Raw genomic sequence first — 25,725 nt, 5'->3', positions numbered from 1 at the left:
CTGTTCTAATAAAACTTTTTTTATGAACATGGAAATTTGAATTTTATATAATTTTTACGTGTCATGAATTTCATGTCTTCTTTTCATTTTCTTTAACCATTTAAAAATGCAAAAACCGTTGTTAGCCCGTAGGCCATCCAAAAACAGGTGGTAGGGCTGGATATAGTTTGTAGGTCAGTTTGCTGACCTTGAATATACCGTAAATTAACTTTACCTATTAATGGATTTTAAGTAATTTCCCTGTTTTTGACATAAAGCGTAGCATTATAGTGATCATTCTAAATGAATAATATTTCCTTCGGATAGATTAAGACAAGAGATTACTTAGTCAAAGCGTTGAAGCATTTATTGAAACTTTTAAGGAATATTGTCAAATTTTAAGGGTTACACAAAATTTCCACTAATAGTGTGTGAGAGTGAACATTTTTCCACATTTTACCAACACTGGGTATTAATTTCCCCCACTCTACCACAATTTGGTAGATTGAAAATGTCATCTCATTGTTTAGTTTTGGATTTCTTTGTGGCAAATGAGTATGAATGTCCCCCCCCCCACACCTTTTTTTTTCTTGGTCACTATGTTTTCTATTTATGTCCTTCCCCTCTTTTTTTGTGGGGGTCTTCATGCTTTTCATATTGATTTGTAACATCTCTTATCTATTAAGACAAGTAACCCTTTGTCAAGTGTTTTTTCCTAGTTTATTATTTATCTTTTAATATGCTTATTCTGTGTTTTGATGTGCAGGCATATTTTACTTTTTATGTACTTGTAACTATTAATCTCTTCCTCTCTTTTTTTAAAATATATTTAGTGTTTTTTAAAATCATATTCACAAAGTTGTACAACCGGCGTTATCTAATTCCAGAATCATCTTTTAGTGAGCTTTGTCCTTTTGTCATTGTGTTTTATTTTATTGGTTTTTCTCTCCCAAAAAAATTCCTTTTGAAGGATTCTTGAGTATTAAGGACCTTTTGACCTATTTTAGATTTTACAGAATTAAACAGATGTCTCTTCTTGCTAAAAATAACAGGGATGTTTGGAGGATTCTTTCAGTATTGTGATTGAATTAATTCCTTCTCATGTAAAAATTTAACTAATGAAAATAAGAGTTTTTTCTCTCATGAATAGGTAAAATGTAGGAAAACTTAGAAAAAAATCTTAACGCATTAATCATTTTTGAATTTTTGGAATGAATATAACAAAATCTCCATATTGGCAAAGTCTGTTGCCTCATTTTATTTTGCTATCTTGAGAAAAAAATGAGCATGCCCCTATTTCATGTTGTGCTTAGTGATCTACGGGTTGTAAAGTATATGTGATTGCTTTGTTTTGAGAGCTTCATATGTCCCCTCCTAATATTTTAATGTTTTATTTGTAATTTGAGGTTTTGCCAGTGAATTTTGTTGAAAGACACATAGATATTTTATAATGTACCTGGAAAGATGGTGAAGCTATTGGAAACTTGATTCTTTGAATAATTGCAATATAAGTTTGAAAATATTTTTGTAATACTCTTTTAAGAAAAATGACTCAGTTTAATTTTAAATAGGTTTGCTATTTTGGGCTCTGGTGGAATAATTTTTAAACAATAGATAGGATCAGAATTTTTTTTAAATTTCAGAATATTTATCTAAGAATTGATTTTAAAATGCTAACCATTTTTTCCTCCTGTTAGATGTTATCCTTTATGTATGCCCATTTGGCCTTCTTTCATCAAGGATATGATCTATTTAGTGAACTTGGGCCCTACATGAAGGATCTTGGTGCACAGGTAATGTACTGTACTTCTTGATTCTGTGTTATATACCAATATCTGTATTTTTTTAAATTGAGATATAATTGACATACATATAACTGGAAGTTTTGTACCTTTTGACCCCACTCACCCATTTTCCCACCGCCAACACCCACTTCTAGCAACCTCCAGTCTGTTTTTACTATGAGTTCTGTTTTTTGTTTTTGTTTTTTTTTAATTCCACGTATCAGTGAGATCACACAGTTGTTGTCTTTCTGTGTCTGACTTATTTCACTTAGTGTAATGCCCTCAGGATCCATCCATGTTGTTGCAAAAGGCAGGATTTCCTTTTTTATGGCTGAATAATATTCCACTGTATATGTATACCACATTTTAAAATCCATCTATTGACGGACACTTAGTTAGGTTACTTCCATATCTTGGCTAAATAATGCTGCAGTGAATGTGGGGATGCAGATATCTTTTCGAGTTAGTGTCTTCGATTCCTTCAGGTAAATACCCAGAAGTGGAATTGTTGGATCACATAGTAGTTCTATTTTTAATTTTTTGAGGAACCTCCATACTGTTTTTCATAGTGGCTGTGCCAATTTCATTCTCACCAACAGTGCACAAGGGTTCCCTTTTCTCCACATCCTTGACAGTCTTCTCTTATCTTTGATGACAGCCATTCTAACAGGTGTGAGGCAATATCTCCCTGTGGTTTTGATCTGCATGTCTTTCATCATTAGTGACATTGAGTACCTTTGACCCCTTATTGGCCATCTTATGTCTTCTGTGGGAAAATGTCTGTTCAGATCCTCTGCCCATTTTTTAGTTGAATTTTTTTTTTCTGTTAAGTTGTCTGAGTTATTTATATATTTTAGATATTAACCCCTTATCAGATATATGACTTGTAAATATTTTCTGCCATTTGGTAGGTTGCCTTTTCATTTTGCTCATGGTTTCCTTTGCTGTGTAGAAGCTTTTTAGTTTGATGTAGTTTGACTTGTTTATTTTTCCTTTTGTAGTCTTTGTTCTAGTATCTGTATTTTTAAAGAGATTTAGCATATTGGGAAATTTGACAGTTTATTTAATGATGAAGTTTGGTGCTATAGCAGATTTATGTATGGGTTAAATGTGTAACCAAAAATAAGATTAAAGTTAAAGAAAATGTTGCAGATAGTATATTAGGGTACCAAAAAGAAGAATTTTAAAACAAAGTGTTTGTTTTACAGTATACATAGCTGGATTTATTTTTTTGTTTCTTACATTTGGATTATTGAGTTACTATCCTAATTGGTATTTTATTTGAGTTATAGCTCTTTTTTTATTTTCAGAAAAATTTGCATTTTGCTATTTTGAATAATAAAATTTTAGAATCTTAAGATTATAGAACTCTTGGGAACTTTTTCATTTTATACACATGCACATACACATGCACATGCATGAATTATATATAAGAATATTACATAGAAATTTTATTACATCCAAATTATTTTTGATATCTAATCAAAACTTTATGTTAGATCTGTTCCCGGACATTCTTTTTTGTTGACTGGTGAGTTTTCTGGATTTCTGTCAATTTTCAGTTGATTTTCTTTCCCAAAATGGTTCAGGTTACTTTCTGAGGAGAGGGATTAAGGATGAAAAATAGAGTTTAGGGAAATGGGGAAAAGGTAAGAGCAGAATGAGAATTGCATTCATTGACCAAAAATAAATGTGGTGCATGCATGTGTGCATGTGTGTCTGTGTGTGTGTGTTGGGATGGTGTTGGGGAAAGATGGTGTGCAGGGCATATGCTGTGAATTATAGAAATGCTCTTCCGTGCCTCTACAGAACTTAATCTATTGGAAGAAAATAACAAGTCACCACACTATTAATCTCTGTGCTGAGTGCCCTGTCTGGGTATATAAATGGAGATTAGATTTGTTTGCATGTGATAGAAAACCAGAAATAGTAGGAGCTTTAACAAGATAGAATTTTATTTCTTCTATGTAAAACCAAAGGCCTAGTATGGTGGTCACTTAATCTGCAGGGACACAGGCTTATTATATCTTTGGATTCTACCTAATGGTTCAAAGTGGTTTATCAAGCTTTAGCCTTCATATCCAAATGCTAGCCAACAGGAAGGAGGAAAGGGGAAAGAAAGATTCATTCCCTCTCTTTAAGGATATTTCCTAGAAATTGTATATTCCACTTCTGTGTATGACCCAGTGTCACACTAGCTGCAAGGAAAGCTGGGAAATTTAGTCTCAATGCATGTAACCATGTTAACCTACTAGAATTTGGGGATTCTGTTGTTAAGAAAGGAGGAGAGAATGGATGTTGGGAGGCAACCAGCTATCCCTACCACATATTGGAGGATCAAAGTGTTACTGTAACATGTATACAGTACATCCAGCCCAGAATTGGGAAGAAGGCAAGACCTTCCTAGGCCCCAGGCACTCCCCACATCTTAATCAAACATTAGATTGTACCCTCATCTTACATTAAGTATAGTTTATCAAAAAAATGAATTGGTTTGTAGTTGACTAGTTTCAATAATTGTATATTTTGACGTTTATTAATTTCAGTTTTTACCCTCCCAGGTCTCAAGTAATTTTGCAGGTCCTTGAAAAGCATCTAAACTCCGGTGCCTGTAGTGCCTGGTGGATAATATGGCCTGATTGGAGGTGGCCAGTTAGGATATTCTTTCAGTAATTCAGTTATGAGATTATGGCATCTGGAACTAGGGTCCTGGCGGTAAGGGTGGAGATAAATAGATAGACTTGAGGAATAGTTAAGATGTAGCCAATTTGAGAGTGGAGGGACATGATGAGTTCAAGTTTAAATGTGTTGATTTTGAGAATAGGACATCTAAGTGGGTATATCTGGAGTTCAAGAGAAAGAAACACTAAAGGGGTCAATAGCATATAATTGCTAATTGCAATCACAAGAGTGTGTGAATTGACCCAAGGAAAGTTAATAGGTATTTCAAAATCATGAACCTATTTTAAAAAAACATAAGTGACCGAACACCATGCCTAATAATTTTGATTTTGTAAGTTAAGGTCAAGGTCCACAAGTATGCAGTAAAAAGAGATTTGGCTTGGGACAGAGCCCTAAGAATGATCTACTTTAAAAGTAGACGGCTAGGTAAGAGGGGCTCCGTGAGAACACTGATGGGAGAGGAGGTGGAAAACCAGAAAATCATGGTAGCACAGGGCAAGGAAAGAGTGTCTCAGAAAGGTGGGGGTGGTTGTCAGTGCAAATACTGGAAAGAAGGTCGAGTAACCCTAGGACTGAGAACTACCTCTTGGGTTTAGCAGCAAGAAGGTTATGTGTTACTGATGTGAGAGTTGAGGGTCCAAGAGGTGGAAGCTTAATTACAGTGGGTAGATGAATATGAAATGGGCAAGTGGAGAACAGGGAAAAATGTTTTAAGAAGTTGTATTGTGAAGAAAGGAGAGCAGGTAGTAGCTAGAGGGGAGTATGAGTTGTAGGAAGGTTTTATTTAAGGTATTATTTGCACAAATTTAAAAAGAAATGGGAATGGGAGAAGTTGAAAGGCAGAAAGAGAAGTGGTGAAATCTGAGGTGGTAGGAGTGTAGGAGATTCAATACATAGGTAGAGGATTGGGGGCACCTGGTTAGGTATAGGAGCCTATTAACCTCATGATGCCCAACACTAATAGAAACACGGGACACATGCTACTGTGCTCCAAACTCTCTCTTCCTGATACAGTACCCAGCATCTAGGAGACAAGACTGCCAGCCGTCGCACCTCCCCAACTCATACGTCCTCCGGTACTCCACCATGTTGGAAGATATCTTTTTCTTTATACTTCTGCCCCAACAGAGAGAGGGGATTTCCTCCCTTTCTGCTGCAATAGCAGTGGGGTGGGATGCAGCAGAGAAATTTACTACCAAGTTGACAGTTTTACTACCATCACTAGCATTGTAGTACTGGTGTGGAAAGTACATGCATGCAAGTTTAGAAATATCAGTTTGAATCTTGGGGGCTGCCTTCTGCTGCACTTCAATCTGAATGTATGAAAAACATTAACATGCCTTTCACTTAAAGGCTATAAAACAAGGATATAATGGTTATTCCACTCATTCAGTATAAGAAACTATTAAGGACAAACATTTTCCTAGCGCAGCATTACCCATTAAATCAATGCAGCATGTCACTAAGGTAAGTATGCATTAGATCTTAAAGTGGAGTGGTATAGTTGCCATCTAAGTAAAATATTTTATAATAGTGATAGTTCTATTTCAGTGTTTTCTTTTGGTTCTTTATTATTATTCAGTGATATTAAGATTCTGTGGTCAGAATTTGTCTCCTGTAGAAAAAAAACACCATTTGTGATAGTGAATAAAGGATCACACAGTCTTTTAAGAAGGCCTTTTTCAGTTTTGTTTTTAAAGGATATCAATGAGAACATTTTGACATTTAATACTTTGTCTCTGTAGTCTGTTGACATTTACATTTTTATTTATTCATTTATCACACATTAGTCAGTTTGAGGTGATGGGTGTTCAAAGATGAAATGACAGGGCTTCCCTGGTGGCGCAGTGGTTGAGAGTCCGCCTGCCGATGCAGGGGACGCGGGTTCGTGCCGTGGTCTGGGAAGATCCCACATGCCACGGAGCGGCTGGGCCCGTGAGCCATGGCCGCTGAGCCTGCGCGTCCAGAGCCTGTGCTCCGCAACAGGAGAGGCCACAGCAGTGAGAGGCCCGCCTACCGGGGAAAAAAAAAAAAAAAAGATGAAATGACATGCATCACAGTTTAGAAGAGTAGACCCACATAATGAGGTATTTTATAACCCAATTTTTGTTATTCCAGCAAAGAGGAGTTCAAGAAGCCAGTGCTTTTGTCATAATACTGGAAGCCAGATATTTCTCTTCTGATGGAAAGGATCAAGAAAGAAATGGGATTTTATGATTTCATAAGTTTTTAAATTTTTTTCTAATAAAAGGACTTTAAAAATTGGTGATTTTATACTCTGATCTAATGAATGGTTTCTATTCTATTCTATTCTGTTCTATTCTATCCTATTCTGTCCTCTCCTACTCTATTCTATTCTATTCCCTCCCTCCCTCCTTTCTTGCTTTCTCTTTTATCTGTTGAATTTTTTTTTCTACCTTTTAGATTTTATTGTAATATTAGGAAGCCAACTTGAAAACATCATGCATCTTGAGTGATTGGAAGTGTCTGTTACGTTGAACTTGTGAGGCTGGCATACACTAGCTTAGCTGCTACTTTTTGCTGTTTGGGAAGAAAAATCACCAGTATATCTTCTTTCTGTCTTTGATAGCGACTACCAGAATTGCTGAGTGCATCAGCAGACAACTTAATCTAGAGTCATTCTCCTTAATTCAAGGGGTGAGCATGTTATCACTGTTGTGCCTTAGACAGGGCCACCTGTCACAATTGCTTGGAACCATGGTTGCTCTTAGAAATGTTTTCCCTAGAGGAATTAAAGACCTTCTCAAAGAGGATATGATACCAGAAAAAAAAGAACTTCCACTTTAAAGTTGTAGCCAAAATGCCTTTTTAGGTAAACCTCAATTGACTGACTGATTTGGAGTATGAGTTTTGAAAAATAATCATGTCTTTCTTTCTTTAACTTCTAAGTCTCTATCATTTACTCCTTTTATAGTTGGATCGACTGGTTGTGGATGCAGCAAAGGAGAAAAGAGAAATGGAGCAAAAACATTCCACCATTCAACAAAAGGTACTTGAGGGGAGAAGTTAAAGGAGATTAATTCCCATTTTACACAATTTCTTGATTATTGGTTTCAGCAGGATATCATTGTGTTGGAAAGGATCCTTTGAGTTGCTTTAATAATTAAAGATTGTATTGTATAGATAAATTCCTCCGTTTTTTGTAAAAAATAAAATATTTTTCTGATGTTCAGGTTTGTATTTTATTATTATTTTATATCAAAATATTTGAAAGCCATGCTCTTGAACCAGTTTATAAAAACATCAGTCTCTTAGGGCCTTAACTGCTTTAAAAGTGGCCCTTAGGGTTTAAAACACTACTTATAGTTTCAGTTAGGATATCACCAACCACCTGTAAAAATGTGTGTGTGTATGTGGGGGGCGGTGGATGGGGGGTTGCGTGGAGGTGGTCATGGGTTGGAGAACACTGTAGCATCAATGTGTGTGTTTGGTACTAGGAATTTCCAGCTGCAGTCACTCTAAGGCAGCACTTACTCTCTCAAGTGATGCTGAAATTTCACTTGCATTTCTTATTAATTTGCCTAAGTCTAGCTAAACTAATGTTTGAAAAATATATATTTAAAAATGAAGCTTTAAATGTGAAAACAGTTTTTGTTTCTGTGTGCTAAAAGCTTTGAATATGATATACCTGGAACTCAGTCTAATAATATTTTATCTTATATAGTCATTGACATTTTTTTGTGTGTAGTAATCTGAAAATAAAAAGAGACAACTGGAGGTTGAATGTATGTAAAAAGTATGAAAAAAGATGTGTTCTGTACTTACCTGGCAGGAGAGATACCATGATCACAAAGGTGGTTTTCCCAGGGTGAGGCTTATCCATCCCACACCTACAATTTCCCCAAACGTGGGAAACTTGACTGCATAATTTTTGGTAGTGGGGGACTGCTATCACACTTTCCCCTAAAAAGACAAAAAAAAAAAATACCTTCTAGCATTGCTTTAAGAAATCTATTCTCTTGGTATTGAGCAGTCAAATCAACTTTTGTTATGGTTTATTTAGAATTTAAAATACCAGTAAACTAGATCTGATATAGAAGATGTCAGAGGAAAAAACTGAAAGTGAAATCTGTAATAAAAGTAAGGAAAATTTTATTGGTGATGGGTTGTTAGTACTCAAAGAGAAACGTTATTTAAAAAGTGGAAGATTTTCTACCAGACCATGTTTAATTCATTACTTCTAGTTATATTCAGTTAAGACTACCTCCATGTTTTATTTTGTTTAAAGTTAGAATCACTTTTGGTTGGATAACTTGTTTTAATGACGTTACTGTAGAAAGATTTTTAAGAATTGGGACCAATCATTTTTAATTAAAATGAGAGGTCATGAAATTTAGAAACATGTGACTATTTGTTTAAACTGAATTATTTAATGAATATTATGCATCTTTTTTTTTAATAGATCTTTATTGGAGTATAATTGCTTCACAGTACCGTGTTAGTTTCTGTTGCACTATGCATCTTTTAATATCTTTCCCTATTGTATAAACAGCTCAGTGTTGTACCGAATGTCCAAGAGTAGTAGATTATTAAATCTGATAAATTTATTTGATTTTAAATAATTGTCAGTTATTGTTTTCCTTAAAGGGAATAATGCTGTTTTTGTTCATTATGAATACTTACCTTTTTTTTTTTTTGCCCTTAAATGCTGACACAAGGCTGCATTACAGGTAAAAAAAAAAAAAAAAAAGGAAAAGAACAAGATCCAGTCAAACTAAAAATTAAGGAAAAGTATGTCTAATGTAATTGTTTAGATTTTTTCAAGAACTGAAATTGATCAGTTGAAGAAACGATGCTATGCATATTCATGTACATGCCTTTTGGATATATGCACACATTTCTGATGGATTTATACCTAGGAATAAAACTGGGTCAGAGGGTGTGTATATATGTTCAGTGTTGGTAGATAATGCTGAATTATTTTTCAAAATGTTATACCACTCCTGGTAAGCAGCACTGTGTGAGAGTTCCCATTGCTGCTTGCCACCTCGTTGTATTGTGAAAGTTTTAAATTTTTTGCCTATTTTGGTGGTAGGTATTGACATCTTGTTGTGGTTTTAATTTATGCTTTAGTCACTAATGACCTTCTCCCAAGTTTGTTGGTCATTTGGATATCCTCCTTGTTAAATGTCTGTTAGTCTTTCTCCCATTTTTCCATCATGTTGCCTAGCTAACTGTTGATCATATCTTCAAATATTCTGGATATTAGCCCCCCTTTGGGGTATATACGTTTTAAATTTTCACATAGTTTTTAAAATGTCTTTTCTGTGTGGTACTTTTTGTGTCCTTCCCAACCGAGGATCACAATGGTATATCTCCTAAGGGTTTATAGATTTGCATCATCTTCTAAGTGTTTATAGATTTGCCTTTTATCAATATCTAGATCTTTTAGTCAATCTGTAATTGGTTTTTTGTATATAGTATGAGGTAGAGATCCAGTTTCCTTTTATTTTCACATTGGTAGCTAAATGATCTAGATTCAGTTATTAAAAAGTTTGTTTCTCCCTACTACTCAGTGTTGTATACTGTTATACATCACATTTCCATACATGTGAGGTCTGTTTTGGACTCTATTCTGTTTTGTTGGTCTTTTTATCTTAATTATGCCAATACTGTGCTATCTTAATTATTTTAGCTTTATAGCATATCTTGATATCTGACAAAGCGAAGCCTCCTAGCTTCTCTTCAAAAGTGAATTGCCAAAGTTCTGCATTTCCATATAAATTTCAGGAGTGGCTTTTTAGGTTACAAAAAAATAGCTTTTGGGATTTTGATTGGGATTGCATTGGATCTGTGAATCAATTTGGGGAAAAATTGATATCTTTATTTTAAATGTCTTCTAGTCCATGAGCTTGAAATATTTCTCCATTTATTTAAGTTTTCTTTAATGTCCTTCATAAAGTTTGATAGTTTTCTTGTACATCTTTTGTTACATTGTATTGCAAATGTTATTGTAAATATTATCTTGTAAAAATTTCTTTTCTCACTGTTTACTTTTGTTCTATATTAGAATAAAATTTGATTTTTATGTATTGATTTTGTAACCAGTAGTCTTTTTAAGCTCTCTTTAATACTGACTTATCTCTGGATTCTTTTGGATGTTATGTGTACAAAGTCACATCATCTGCAAATAATTGTTTCCTTTACTTTTTGTTTATCTTGCTGGCTAGGACTTTTAAAATAAGCTTAAATCAAAGAGATAATAGTGGTCCTTCTTGTCCTTCTTGCAATTTCAAAAGAGAAAGCTTCTCTTAGAGTCCCCTCATTGGCCAGCCTTGGCCTTGCCTTCTATTCCTTGGGCCCCACACCAGAGCTTCAAGTTCTCCTGATGAGACAAACGCCCTTAATGGGAGACTTGGCTTCCTTGCTCTGCTTACCCCTGTGGCTTCCAATTTTCACTTATTCTTTTGCCTTTGAGTATTCCTTCCAATTTGTCAGCTCATCAGTGTATTTAAATTCTAATATTATATATTTTATTCAACATTATTGGTTGCTTTCATTATAAAATCATATCTATCACATTTTAAGTACTATAAAATATTAATTGATGTTAATAGGAATTATACTGAAGACTTAATTTATCTCAAGAAAAATAGTTGAAATTAGAAAAAAATACTTATAATGCATTGCAAAGATGCCGATGTTACAAATGAAATTTTTAGAATGTTGCCAAACTCAATTACATCTGTTGCTGACTTAATTCTGTCTACATAATTAAATAAATTATAGCTTCAAGTAAATTTTAAATGAAGGAATTAAAATTTCCCTGATTTTTTCCCCCAAAGTATTAAAGCAGGAAGAAATGTAGCAATTTATTTACAGGTTATTTCATTTGATTATTTTGGATTATTATGTCTTTATGATTAAATTTTGAGAGATGTCAGCAGTGTTTGTTTTTAATTCTGAAGTTAGTCTGTTTCCTCTTTCCATAGTCTTAGAGTCAGATTTGGAAAGCCCTTAGGTGGTTCTCACTCCGTTTCCCCTCCAGTGCAGGACCCCCGCATCCCAGCGTTCTGGCAGGTGGTCATCCAGCCTCTACCAAAATCTTTCTCGAGACAGAAAGTCTACTACTCTCTAATAGGATAGCATTCTAATTTTGATTATTGGTCCAGAAATAATTTTGAAAGTTTCAAGACTGATCTTTAGAGTTTTCAATTTGGGGATCACAGCAGTCTTGCAGTTTTGTTGAAATTACTTTGGAAATTCACCAGGAAATATTTTAAATATGGTAATTCTGATTTCAAAAATTCATGAATCCTTGGAGGAAAATTGAAAGTTTGAATTGCATTCAAGTGAAAACTAGAATGATTAGAATGATAGAAAATGCCAATGAGTGGTTCTATAGTCCTCATAAAAAAGTGAGCTCGGAATGCTTACTTCACACTGTGGTGCTTCTCCTTTGCAAAAATAATTTTATTTTAATCCTTTTTTGAACCCCCAAACAGTGGAGTTATTGTTTCTACCAGATTTTTAAAACTGCCATAATAGTAATATATTTAGAAAATAGTGGTAGATTTAAATAATCCCAATTAAATATACCCATATTCCTTTAAAAAAAATTGTTAGCCGACACATAACCATAAAATATTGGGATTAAATGAAGACATTTTAAACATAACACCTGTAGAATATCGAGTTATTCCCTTTGTCTATTTGTATACATATTGTGCTTTTAATCACAGTGTATATACAATTTATTTACCCAAGCTGTATAATTTATAAAATTTATCTTGTTTTTTCTCTTTTAATGTATATTCTGTATACTCATCTATGTTATTGCATAATAGTCTACTGGATTGAAATACATCAATATATTGAAGCATTCTTCTATTTTTGAACATTTAGGTCTCCCCTGCTTTCTTATGAATATTGTTGATATAACTATCTTAATACAAAGCTTTTTACTGTTTGAGCTGTTTCTCTAGGATAGATTTGTTGTCTAGGGAAATCAGTAAAAATCATATGAACTTTTTAATGTGTTATTTTGTCTAGGATTTCTCCAGTGATGATTCTAAGCTAGAATATAATGTAGATGCTGCAAATGGCATTGTTATGGAAGGTTATCTGTTCAAACGAGCCAGCAATGCCTTCAAAACTTGGAACAGGTAATATATTTCAAATCTAGTCTTGCTCTTTCCATATTCTCAGTTTTCTGACTTTCCCTTTGGTTTGACAACTCTTTCCTTCATAATTCCCTAAATTCACAGTCCCTAGTAACTTTCCTGAACCCAGTCCATTGAAGATAAGATAAGGCCCTTCTAGGAAAGGGGCCTTACGAAGCAAGTCAAAAGTAACAGTAGTAATTCTAAATTTTAAAATTTAAGCGAAGTTTAAACCAGGAAACAAGGAGACTTTTTATACTGCTTGGTCTGTAGTGACTAGATCATTACAATGAATAAATTTTTAAATGTGAGCTTCCTCCCATATTTGTTACCAAATAGATCTGATTGCAAATTATATTTTGAATATAATGGATGAATATGACAAGTGAGCTTTTTTTTTCCCTTTGGATTCCTCCCTATATGCTGTTTATGTACATTTTTACTTAATTTTGGCTTGTGAATCTTTAAGTGAGGTGATTCTGATCTTTGGATCTTTGCAATAACTTTAACCAGGAGTTTTAGGATATGGAATTGTTTTTATGTGTGAAGTGAGTATGGCAGCTGGTGCTTCTTTTTTCTAAACTTGATGCCTACCGAAAACTTAAAATGTTTTTTTCTAAACTGATTTTTATATATATTGATCCAGTAAATGTCTTTTGAATGAATGTGTAAAATATTTTATTTTCTTATGTATTAATAAAGTGGAATAATTTCAGACATTAAAGCAAAAAAAAAAAGATTGTATTGTCTCAGGATCATTCTTCTGAATAGCAGTGATTAGCCTTTTATTCAAGGATGCCTCCCTTCTTGCAAAAAAAAAAAAAAGAGTAGTTAGAACAGTTTTGTAATAATTGAAAATAGTATTGGGTTCTGGTTAATTGATACACTATTATATTATTGGTTGAATGTATATTATTTGCTGCTTGAACAGATATGAATTCACTTAATGATAGATTGTTTTCTTTTTAAAAAAATGGACAGTAGCAAAATAAATAGAATTTTCTTGGTAAGTTTAATTTAGTATACATTTTTGTTAATTTAACTGGAAATGATTATGCTTGGATATTCAGTACATTGAAATGGATTCCTTGTGCACTAATTTTGAGTCCTTGGTGATGAGGTTATAGAAAAAACATTTATTGATATTTTCAAATGTCAGTGATACATTGAGTATTTCCATAGCATTCGATATTGTCAGATGTTTGAATGGTACATGGTGTGTTGTATTTGAAATAATTTTCCTTTACTTGAGAGTGAATATAAACTGGAAAGAATAATGATTATATTTGATATTAAGTCTCTTTGAGTTATGTAGAACTTGTTTTTTTTTTTTTTTGCGGTACGTGGGCCTCTCACTGTTGTGGCCTCTCCCGTTGCGGAGCACAGGCTCCGGACGCGCAGGCTCAGCGGCCATGGCTCACGGGCCTAGCCGCTCCGTGGCATGTGGGATCTTCCTGGACTGGGGCACGAACCCGTGTCCCCTGCATCGGCAGGCGGACTCTCAACCACTGCACCACCAGGGAAGGCCGAGTTATGTAGAACTTTAAAAATAATACATGAATATAGATGTATCAACTAGATGGTCTGGTTAAGAAATAATGTTTTAAGTATTATAAAGTAAAAAAGAAAAATTAAAATTCTGTATTAAGCCAATAATCTTTGAAGGGTTTCCTGGCAAATTTGCATAGCCAGAGTAGGAAATTAAAATCGTGTGGTTGTCAAATTTTTATAATAAAGATTTTTCAACTAGTATGGTTTCATGAGGTAATGTTAGAATTGAATTTTAACCTTCAGATTTCAAAACAACCTCCTTAAAGTTTAACACAGTGAAAATACAGTAAATCCATAGAAACTGTACCATTATGTTAAGAAGAAATGAAATGAACTTCCATGGACTACTCCAATCAGAAATGCTGTCAGACTTCAAAATGAAGCACAGTAAGTGTTAGTGGAAAATCGCATTCCCATTTAGGACAACGGAAGAACATTAATTGACTTAAGCATGGACCTTTTGGTTTTTTATTATATGTTTCATGAATTTTATTAATTGGCATAGACATTAAAACATAACTAAAATCAAGTACGGAATAACTATAAAATTCTCAATTGTAGATATGTTACCTATCATTTGCCAAGTAAGGAAGACAATAACTTTGGAAATGAAGCCACTTTTTAAAGGAGACGCCATTTCTGTGTGATAGGATGACAGTTATTGATTAGAATCATAGATTGTAGTTAACACCCTAATTTTTAGTAAAGAAATGGAAGTGCAGGGAGATGGTTGCTCATTCAGGGTCACACAGCTGGTTTGTGACAAAATTGAGGCTCAAAACCTGGCTCTTTAAAAAACTTGCTATGGCAGATAGTCAAGAGACGACCAAGGTCAGACGACAGTGGATCAACCCAGAATTAAGACTCCGTGCTTCCAGTGCAGGGGCGGGCGGGTTCGATCCCTGGTCGGGGAACTAAGATACCACATTACACGAGGCCAAAAAAAATAAAACATAAAGGAAATGTCAAAAAAAGAAAAAAAGAAAAAACTTGCTATGGAAATTCCAAACAATCTGAATTTTTATTTTTTATTTTTTTGCGGTACGCGGGCCTCTCACTGTTGTGGCCTCTCCCGTTGCGGAGCACAGGCTCCGGACGTGCAGGCTCAGCGGCCATGGCTCACGGGCCCAGCCGCTCCACGGCATGTGGGATCTTCCCAGACCAGGGCACGAACCCGTGTCCCCTGCATCAGCAGGCGGACTCTCAACCACTGCGCCACCAGGGAAGCCCACAATCTGTATTTTGATAAGACAAAATACAACTTCAATAACCACAAAAAAATAGCTTAAAAAATATTTTTTAAAACCTTCCTAATCCATTTGCATTATTAGGAATAAATTATGCATAGCAAATTAGTTTCATTTTCATACACCTTTAAAGAATATTTTGATGACAACAGTAGTTAAAGGCAGACTTCTAAGGAATATAGTATATAAACATTATACAAATCCCTTTTCAAAAACAAAAACAAAAGTCAAAACCTTGCAACAGAAGTCTTAAGTATTTTCTAGGTTATAGGTCAGTAGCTATAAAAGGGAGAAGAAAGGAAGAGTTATCTATTAAATGTTATTTAGAATTCTCTTCTGCTTTTCAATTTTAAAAATTTGGAATGTATCTAAATTTTTTTATATGAGGTTACCAAAAGTCTAATGTTAGGAAGTACGTGCAAATAATTTCCCTTTACCTGTATATGACTTCCAGACTCTGCCCTGCTTCTCTAGTTAGTTCTCTATCTAGCTTGATTTAATATATTCTACGAGCCTCTGAATAAAAGACTGTGTATTTGTGATATTTGTGCCTTAACTTTAAAAATCCAGGAATTCAACTGTTCAAATGTAGATTTTTTTTCTGCCCATTGTTTACATTTGTTTTTGTTTTTTTTTTAATTGTTTGTGGATTAGTTTTAGGAAACATACTTTCTTGTAGTTACTATAAGGTGCCAATCATATGATGACAAATTTGCCATTGTCTATAGTTTTATGGAGTAGAAGCATACAGTATTTTCAAAAGGAACTTTTTAAAAAGATCTTCCTGAGGGAAATGTGAATTTGACTAGGAATTCCCAGGTAGTTTTAAAACCTGACCCTGTGTTTCATAAAATCTAAGTATATCTTGAAAGCATCATTCTATGATCTGAAATTTAACCAAAGAGATGGTATTTTGTGTGATATGATTGAAATAGCGTAAGGAGTGAAACGTTTTATGTCTTATGTGAATTGTTGAGCTTGTTTCTGGTTGGCTTCAGATTTCTGGTGTCTCTTAAGATTTTTATATGTCTATAGTATACAGTTTTTGATGATGTGATATCTACAAAATAGTCTTTCCATACCAGGCCATCTTCTCAGTGTGTCAGCTTTACTTCAAGCTCAAGTCAGTGCTAGATGGATTACTAATACCTGTATATCTCTTTTGCTTTTAATGATAAATTTAGAAAAGATGAAGGAACAAGGAAAATAATTAAATATTAACATTATTTAGTAGTGAGGTGTTAAAACGAATAAAGAAGTTGAATAATTACATGCTGTGCTCAGTCTTTGTGGAATTAGAAAATATAGCTGAAAGCATAAAATGTATTATATAGTATCTTAATCTAGTACAGATACAAATAAGAAGTGTATAGATAGATTAAAGATAAACTCTACTTATGTGTGACCTTAGAGTCTCCACTATCATTTGACAAAAAGAGGGTGAGCAGATGGGAGGAACTTTTCCTTATGGAAAATTCTCATTTGTTTCAGGTGTGTGTATATATATATATATATATATATATATATATATATAAAACTGTAGTGATTATTTCCTTTAAATTTTTAAGATGAGGAAAGGTACTATTTATATTTTACAGCTGTGACCATAGAGGCAGAAAATAATAGCAGAGTGTGCTAAGTCCTACCAGAACCTTCTATACCATAATGCTTTGAAGAAAATTTTGAATATTTCTGAAATATTAGCATTTCAGATCCCTAAGAATTGGAATTAACTGTATAAATGCATGTATGTGTAATATGTGAGCAAAATACCACAGATACTTTTGACTCTTTTGTTAGGTTATGAGCTTAAGCTGGTTCCTTTAATTCTTGCTTTATTTTCATATCATGCTAGTCTTTTGCTTATTTTGCACATTTGCGTTTTCATTCTTTTACCACCTTTCCCTTATGTTTTAATCCTGCCCCATTTTTTCACATGACAGGAAAAAGCCCGATCATATCAGGTACCAAATGGCTTCCTTCCCCCCACCCCTACCTTACTCCAGTTTCCTCTTTGGCACGAGAAAGCTCATAATTAACCTGCATTTCAATTGGATTACTTGCAATGGATATAAAGTCTCATGTTTTAAATTGGGAAGAAAGTGTAATTCTTATTTGAGGAATGGAATTATACCTTTTCATTGCTTATCTCCTCAATTTGTTTTAATCTGGAAAAGAACATTTGATATGTATATAGTTATCCAAAGAAGATATAGATTGAGTAATACGAATACCTTTATATATATATATATATGTGTGTCTGTATTTTTTAAGGGAAATAAGCTAGTAAATGCTTCTTAAATTTTTTAAACAGTAATTAGGAATTAGCCCCTTTGGTAATCACTTTATTAATTATGTTTAAAGGAAACATTGTCAGTTCCTAGCTTTTGTTTGTTTTACCATTTTGGTCTTTTTCCTTGTGAAAAACTAAATTGAATTTTAGATAAAGGAACATATACATGTTCAGGCTTTTAATTTTGTTAAATGTTCACCTTTTTGGCACCTCTGTGCCAGATGTGTGCATGAATCCATCGTCTGTATAGTTTTAGTGATAAAGCTTCTACAGATTTAGAAGTCTGACTTTTACCCATGTTCTTGATTTTGAGTTCCGGGACTAGTGCTCAAAAATTGTAAAAGATACTTGATTTCTTTTTTAATGTATTCCCTCCCCACCAAAATTCTGTCATCCTATGGCTCTCATTGGTATTTAAAAATTAATAATATTTGTTTATGAATGTAATATTTTGGTCTAAAATCTTTATTATGTTATCTCAGTTTGAGATAGATATAAAGTGGTGTCTTAGTTTTCTTAAAACCAAGAAATTTTCCTTTTTAAAAACTTTTATATTTTGGCTTTGTGGTCAGTTTGTGAATCTTGCAGAATATAGTGTAGTTGTCAGCACAATGCTTTCCAACATTTGTCTTTTTTATTATTTAATTACCTTTTAAAGAATCTTCAAATTGCAGGTAGCATGAACTTGAAAAATATTAAATATCTTTGCATATCGCATAGACTATGAACTGTCTCATTTTTCCTTTTATTAAAATTGTTAATAATAACTAGGATTATCCTACAGGAGCAATTTAAAATTATATTTTATTTTACTTACCTGATTAAGGTCTTCATCAGTGTAAATGAGTAAAGTTAACTCTTTTTTCTTTTTTTAATGGCAGAGGAGGGGAGATAGTATCATAAGACATACTGATCTTAGTAATTAAAGTATTTTTCTACCTAGGATATATGTGGGGTTGTTTTTCCTTAGGAGATGTCAAATTAAGATGAATTTATAGTGTATACAAAAACTAATGATGTGAGAAAGTTACCCAGAAGCAGATAGATGGTAGGGGAACTGAGTTTCAGAAATACAAATGATCTATAAAGTTAATAATCAGAGGAAATTGTCTCTAACAAAAAAAAATTAAGTTTTTATCTAGTATTTTGTTATTTATGTTTAGAGGCTATTCTAAGATTCAGCAGGTCAAAAGAAATTTATTTTTTGAAGACCTCAGAAGCATGAAAAGTTTACATGGATGTTTTTCCATTGTGCAATAAAATTCATTGTAGTTTTTCATCAAATTATATAATATGATTACTATATATAAAATATAAGAATTTTTATTAATATGGTTTACGCTACTTCAAATGATTTTTTTAAAAAACACTTTAATCAATATCAGAGATTGTTTCCATTGCATGTCATCCCATGTGGCAGGGCTGCACCATTTTGTTTGTTTGGAGGTATTTCCTTTAACATTTCTAACCAACCATGTGTTCCAAAGCAAAGAGACCCAGAAGTTCTTCCTTTTCTAGCTCACCTCTTGATGATTTGCATTTAGAGGCAACCCACTTGGTTTTATCTAGATGCTTATTTAACAGTCTCTATTTTAATGGTAACGGTGATACCTTTTTAAATAGCAAGAAAACCTAACAATCTGTCTAGCTTAAAAATAGAAAAGCATCTAATCATTTTCTCAGCTTTGGAGAATTAACTTAATTTTTTAAAATAGAAATTCTAAATATGTCTAAATACAATTTTTAGTGCTTTGTATTAGAATCAATGAAAAGGTAGAATCTCTATCTGCTAATAGATTAATAACTAATGTTTATGATAGAAATCATCTCACATGAAACTAATTTTAAAATAATGACTCAAATATTGTTTTACCTTTCATGCTTGATGAGAGTTTTTGCTTCCTTTTATGAATGGCTTTTGGCTGTGATTTTTTTTTTGTAAGTCTTTAGGTCCTTTTACTGTTTTAATAAATTAGAATTAGTAAATATGCCATACGTAGCTTAGTTTTTTCTTCTAAAGAAGATTGCAAGTAAAGTGTTTGCCAATTAATGTATAGTAATGAGCAGAACAATAGTTGGGTGACTCATTTTTAGTCATAACTTTGATTATTCTGCTTAGAAGTATTTTACATGAAAGTAAGCCCAAGTGAATTGGCACCTATCTCCTGTGATGTCAGTTCTAAAAGGATGATACAATTTTCTGTTTTGCTTAACAAATCAAATGCTGAATTAGCTTCAGAAAGGTTGAAAACAAAGCACCATTTATTTCAGTCTTTTATTGTATACAAATGAAGTCTTATTTATAATATAATTTTATTTCTACTTTATAACAAAAGCAAATTATTTTGGGGGAAAGATTTAGTTATTTTTGAGGAAGCTCAAAAAGCTAAATTTTTATTTTAAAACAATTATTATTTGGTAATGACATAAAGGATGACAACTTTTGTTAGGATATAAATTTCTGACATAAAAATGAATCAAAATATAGTAATTTTATTTTCCTAATCTGTGGTTTTAAAATTGCCTGAAATTGTTTTTTTTACTTTCAATAGTTATCTATCTCATTGACATCAGTTTATATAAAGCAAAACAAAACAATGCACTTCTAAAAACATAATTACCATAAACTGATTTTCTAGTGCTTTCCTCAATATTTCTTTTCTAACAACAACTGAAATAAATTATGTTTGTGAAAACGTAATCTATTTTGTATCTATTTAGACGCTGGTTTTCAATACAGAATAATCAGTTGGTTTACCAGAAAAAGTTTAAGGTAGGTGTTTTGTTAATTAGTGAAAACCCATTGAGTCCCCAGTTTAAGTTTTTTAACTGTTCCTTTTGGTAAAGCATTGAAGTCCATAAATATGCATGTGTGCAAGATTACTGTTTATTAGTTTTATGTTTGTGTATGTATAAGAGGACTCAGAAGTGGAAAGTGTCAACATTGTGTCCTGAATTCTTAGTTCCTAGCTTTGAGATGGATTTTTCTGTGTCCCAGGATTATTACTTTTATTCCTTCACGTTTCTTTGTCCAGCTGTGAGACAGGAATTCCCTAGTACTGTTTTGATGCTGAAGGAAAGGGTGCCTTTTAAGAAATATCACCTTAGGGCCAAAAGTGGTAATGGAGAAAGGTTAATAATTACATTAAAGTGTAAGCTTGAATTAATTTAAATAGAAACTTTTAAATTTGTTAACATTGTTTTTACATGTTTGTTTTCCTGAACCTGATTTTAAGAGTAAGGTATTTTTATTTAATGGAAAGGCATAATGAGATTATATGTGACTTGAGAATGTTAAAGATAATTAGAGAAAAAGAACTATTAGTTAATTGATGACTTGATTTTTACCTAGTTAGTCTTTATGAATGATGTATTCACCTGTAAATTTCAAATATCCACTTTACTCTTGAGATGACACAATGTGAAATTTTACTTGCTATTCTATGGTAGCAGGTTTATTCCATAGAAGTTCTTTATTCTAACTAATTAGTCCATGGTTATTTCTACTCTGATAAGCTTGGTTTTGAGTTTATTTTTTTATTAAGTACTAAAAAATGATTTAAAATTTCTCATTTTCTTAGGTATTTTAAGAAGCACGTATAGGCTTCTTATTTTTCTTTCAGTTATTTAAACTTGACTCATGAAAGGCTTCTTGTTTTGGAGGAAAGTAGCTTTTATTATATGTGAGTAAGGATCAAGAGAGAAATCGATATGAAAGAAAATAGAAGAAAATGAACAGAAAGCTAACATTTATTGAGCACTTGCTAATTAACTACCAAGTGTTGGACTAAGTTTATATAAACTATTTCATTTAATTCTTATACAGCAGTTTTATGAGGCAGATAAAATTATTAACAGGGCAGGATTACCTTTATTAGTTATATCTATGTTGATAACTCCTATTTCTAATCTAAAATAAGATAAAATATAAACCTTTAAAATTAGACCATTTATTCCAAGTACTGTTTTTAAGTATGTTTTCATTGGTAGTTGGTATTTAAAACCTAGGTTGATAAATATAGGAGTTTTGTTTCCTTATTGTAGGATAATCCCACTGTGGTGGTAGAAGATCTAAGGCTCTGTACAGTGAAACATTGTGAGGACATAGAACGACGATTCTGCTTTGAGGTGGTCTCTCCAACAAAGTGAGTGGTTCTAAAGAATTTGAGAGTTGCTTTTATGTTTCCATAGCTTGTCTTAAAGAATTTTCCAGAATACAGAGAGATCTGTGTTGCAGTTGTGATTATATGAGCTAAAGAGGAAAAAAGTGCTCTAAAAGTAAATTTTAATAATTAATGGTTACACGTATTAAGTCAGATATTTATGTAACTTCTACCCAGTATCGTATTCTTTAAATTCTATAAAGATGATTGATGTGGCCATGTGAAAACATATTAACTGTCATGGTAATGAACTGAAGTCATATATCAGATAAATTTCTTTGATAACTACCATTTCATATATCTACCCAATGGAAAAAATTAATGTTATTTTATGTGGCAAATTTAAAGTTTTTTTTTTTTTTTAATATACAGGAATGGGTGATTTGTTTTCAGTAGGTAATTTATTTCATTGGTTCCTTGATTTCTTTATGAACATACCCTGTCGTAAAGATAGGTGAAATAAAACCTTTCAACAGAAATTAGTTTTTGTTAGAAAATTATTAAATAACAAAGTGGACAAAAAAGTAAACCTTCTTATTTTTTGGTTTAATTTAGTATCTGAGAAAACAATGTTATTTCCTTTTAGAAGTTGTATGCTTCAGGCAGATTCTGAAAAGCTGCGCCAGGCATGGATTAAGGCTGTTCAGACCAGTATTGCTACTGCTTATAGAGAGAAGGGTGATGAATCGGAGGTTAGTAAACCATATTGTAATACCAAGTGATACATTAACAAAGTTTCTAATTTTAGTCGCAACATTGCATGATTATTAAAACTTTCTTTTTTATGGAGGATAATTTTTTTTGTAATTGAAATGGGTTTTATTTTTAAATTGTAGATTCAATTCTTTTGCTTATTTCTCTTTACTTATCATTTTATATATATGTTTAATATATATTTAATATATATATTTATGTTTAATCCATTATTTCAATATGTGTCCCAGGTATTCTGATGCAAGTATTTTTCCCCAAATATTTTATTATTCTAATAAAACAGTGAATGTGAAAGGTATTTAAAATTAAAACTGGGTGAAAAGCAAAAAAGGAAAGCTCATATTTTAGTGGAAATCTCCCTGGAGAAGATAAACTAAATATAGAGTCTTGGGTTGTAGTCTGGCTTTAGCTACCCAGTGAGTTTACAAACTCCTTTGAGCAAGGCCATGAGTGAGTCTTAAGAAATGGAACTCACCACTTCCCCCCACTAGCTTCCTGAAAATGTGACATTTGTGAATCTCTGTACATGTCTGAAAATGTCTGTATTCTATCCTCACATTTGTTTGATAGTTTGGTTGAGTGTGGAATTTTTAGGTTGGAAATGATTATTCTTAAAAATTTTAATGGCAGTGTTTTTCTTGTTTCCAGAGTTGTTGTTGGAGTCTTTCTTGTTAACCAGTCTTTAGTATTCCTCCTCTCCAATTTCTTTGTTTTCTTTTTCTGGAATTTCTGGACTGGTCTTATGATTTTCTTATTTTTTGTGTTTTTTGTTCTGTATTCTGGGAGATTTTATCAGTTAGTCTTCCAAACCTTCTATTGAATATTTCAGTTCTGCTAGCACATATTTAATTTCCAAGAGATCCTTTTTGTTTGCTGAATGTTTGTACATATAAACTTGTTCTTTTTTCATATATGCAGTGTTAGAGTTGTGGTTCTTAATCTTGACTGCACATTAGGATAACACAAGAAGCTTTAAAAAATCCCAGTGCTTAGGTCCCACCCCAGAACAATTGAATGGAGTTGGGACCCAGGCATCAATATTTTTAAAAGCTTTCTAAATGATTTCTGTGTATAGACAATGTTGAGAACCATTTTATTAGGGGCTTTCCTTGGCTTTCTGGTAATCTGCTCATGGTTGCAAGTTAAGGAGTAACCTCTTCGGAAGCTCTGAGAACACAGTTAGGACTTCGTTGACTGTGAGCTTCAGCAAAGTGTGGACCATTTGTTGAGGAACAACCAGAGTTAGGGTCTTTGGAGTCCTTTCAGCTAAGATTCCCCAGAGAAGACTCACCAATCTCCTGCATAGGGATAAGGGCCTGGCTTGGAGCTAATTGCTGGGGATCGCAGCATTCGGTGTGTATACATTAATTTAGTCCTCTGCCTTCCACCTTTTAGGTAAACCCCATCCAGTCACTTTCTGTTTTACTTTCCCAGAGAATAAACCTCTAGTCATTTGTGTGTCTTTGTAGAGAGCAGTACACTAATGGCAGTGTTGGGGAGGGCACCTTCGATCTAACTGCTTCTTAAACAATCAGTCCTCCTACTTTCATCCCCACTTCCAAGATAACTGGTATAAATCCTTGAGTCCTTTGAATATTATGTGATATAAATTGATGGACTCTTAGATTTTTCTTATTATTTCCTTAGATTTTACCTTGGTCTACTCAGTTACCATTCATCCAGCCACCGTTCAGCTCCCCAAGTTTTGTTGCTCTTATTTTCTTTCCTGTTCTCCCTATTCTTGTGGATAAATGTCTTAATTTTTTTAAATAAAAAAGCTTAAGTTTTTAAAAGTAGATTACAGATATCATGTCATTCCACACTTAATAGTAATTTCTTAATATCGTCTGTAACCCAGTCTATATTCATGTGTCTTCAGTTGTCCTAAAAATGTCTTTTACAACCTGTTTTACAAAGTAGGAGCTCTTCTATGACTGGGCATTGCATCTGGTCTTATGTTCCTTGTCTTTCCATCTAGAACAGTTCTTTTTTTTTTCATAACAATGATGTGCTGAAAAGGTTAGGCTATTTGTTCCTATAGAATTCCTTCTCATAGATTGCAACATAGATAATGTGTATACTTCATGCTGCAACAGGAGACATACAATATTGTTATCCAGCCACTGTTAATGCGAAAATGTTCTGTGTGAACATGAAGCAGACACATTGGATTAGGGAGATGACAATATGATCCCTCCATTGTCATGTTCCATTTCCTTTTTTGTTCCCAGTCTACTTTGTTATTTTGTGTAACAAAATCTACCTTGTGTTACTTTGACCCTATAAGATCTATGCTCCATCAACCATTCATCTAATAGTTTTATAACTGAATTTGTAATTTCATTAGGAATTGCAAAATGATGATTTTCTAATTCTGTCATTCCCATCTGCATTCCTGTGTGAAATACAGGTTTTCTTCATCAACGGAGCTATTTAGTTAGTTTAATAAAATGCTTGATTTTTTGCTTTTAATGACCACATTTGGTTGATTTATTAGCTACCTTAAGTGGGGACAGATACATGTTTTTTGGGATATCATTATACACTCATGGATTTTTGGTAAATACAGTGGGTCCCAATTAATTGCAGTAATTACTCTTTTTTCATATTCAGATTATCACAACTTTGTCTATTAAGGGCTCTGGGTAATTGCGTTTAAAAAAATTCTCTAGTTTTTAGCGGAGTTTTGAGAGGGAACAAATTTAGGTGTGTATCCAGATCATCTTGATGAAGGAGCTAGTGGTGTTGCTGAAATACCTATGTTAGCAAAATCATACACCAGAAATAGCAGGGATTACAGGAAAAATAGGGATAGGGCCAACCTAAAAAACCTTGTAAGTTTGTAACTTGAATAATTTTTGGAACTTTAGAATCTCAGTAAAAATATTGGCTTGGCCAAAAAGTTTGTTTGGTTTTAAGTCAAGATAAAAGACACATTTTTCATGAAGAACTTTATGGAACAACTTATTCACTACCGAATGAGCTTTTTGGCCAACCCAATATTAGCCTAGTTAAATTCCTAATAAATGAACACTATAATATAGAATACAGATAGGACTTAACTTTAAAAATTGGTGAGGATAGCTTAAAGGAAGGGTACAGAAGGGTTGAGGCTTTGGTGACATATACAAAATACATAAAGATCAGAGAGAATGGTGCAGTAAACACTTTCAAGTCATAGCACATGGC

The 25,725-nt window shown here is 33.0% G+C and overlaps 1 protein-coding gene across 5 annotated transcripts in view; it reads left to right on the top strand.

Moving 5' to 3' along the window:
• The window catches only part of ACAP2 (ArfGAP with coiled-coil, ankyrin repeat and PH domains 2), a 160,568-nt gene that overhangs the window by 114,572 nt on the left and 20,271 nt on the right, over positions 1–25,725 (top strand). For 4 of the 5 annotated variants that reach the window (XM_079922245.1, XM_079922243.1, XM_079922241.1 and 1 more), the window contains 7 exons: positions 1,677–1,772; positions 7,381–7,455; positions 12,459–12,571; positions 17,310–17,330; positions 20,381–20,432; positions 21,704–21,804; positions 22,409–22,514. In XM_079922245.1, the coding sequence (XP_079778371.1) occupies positions 1,677–1,772; positions 7,381–7,455; positions 12,459–12,571; positions 17,310–17,330; positions 20,381–20,432; positions 21,704–21,804; positions 22,409–22,514 (564 nt within the window). The remainder of the gene's footprint in view (positions 1–1,676; positions 1,773–7,380; positions 7,456–12,458; positions 12,572–17,309; positions 17,331–20,380; positions 20,433–21,703; positions 21,805–22,408; positions 22,515–25,725) is intronic. The other variant, XM_079922242.1, reaches the window with a different exon arrangement.

The sequence above is a fragment of the Stenella coeruleoalba genome, assembly GCF_951394435.1.
Source record: "Stenella coeruleoalba genome assembly, chromosome: 5".
NCBI classification, from domain to species: Eukaryota; Metazoa; Chordata; class Mammalia; order Artiodactyla; family Delphinidae; genus Stenella; species Stenella coeruleoalba.
This window is presented reverse-complemented; position numbering and strand designations above follow the sequence as displayed.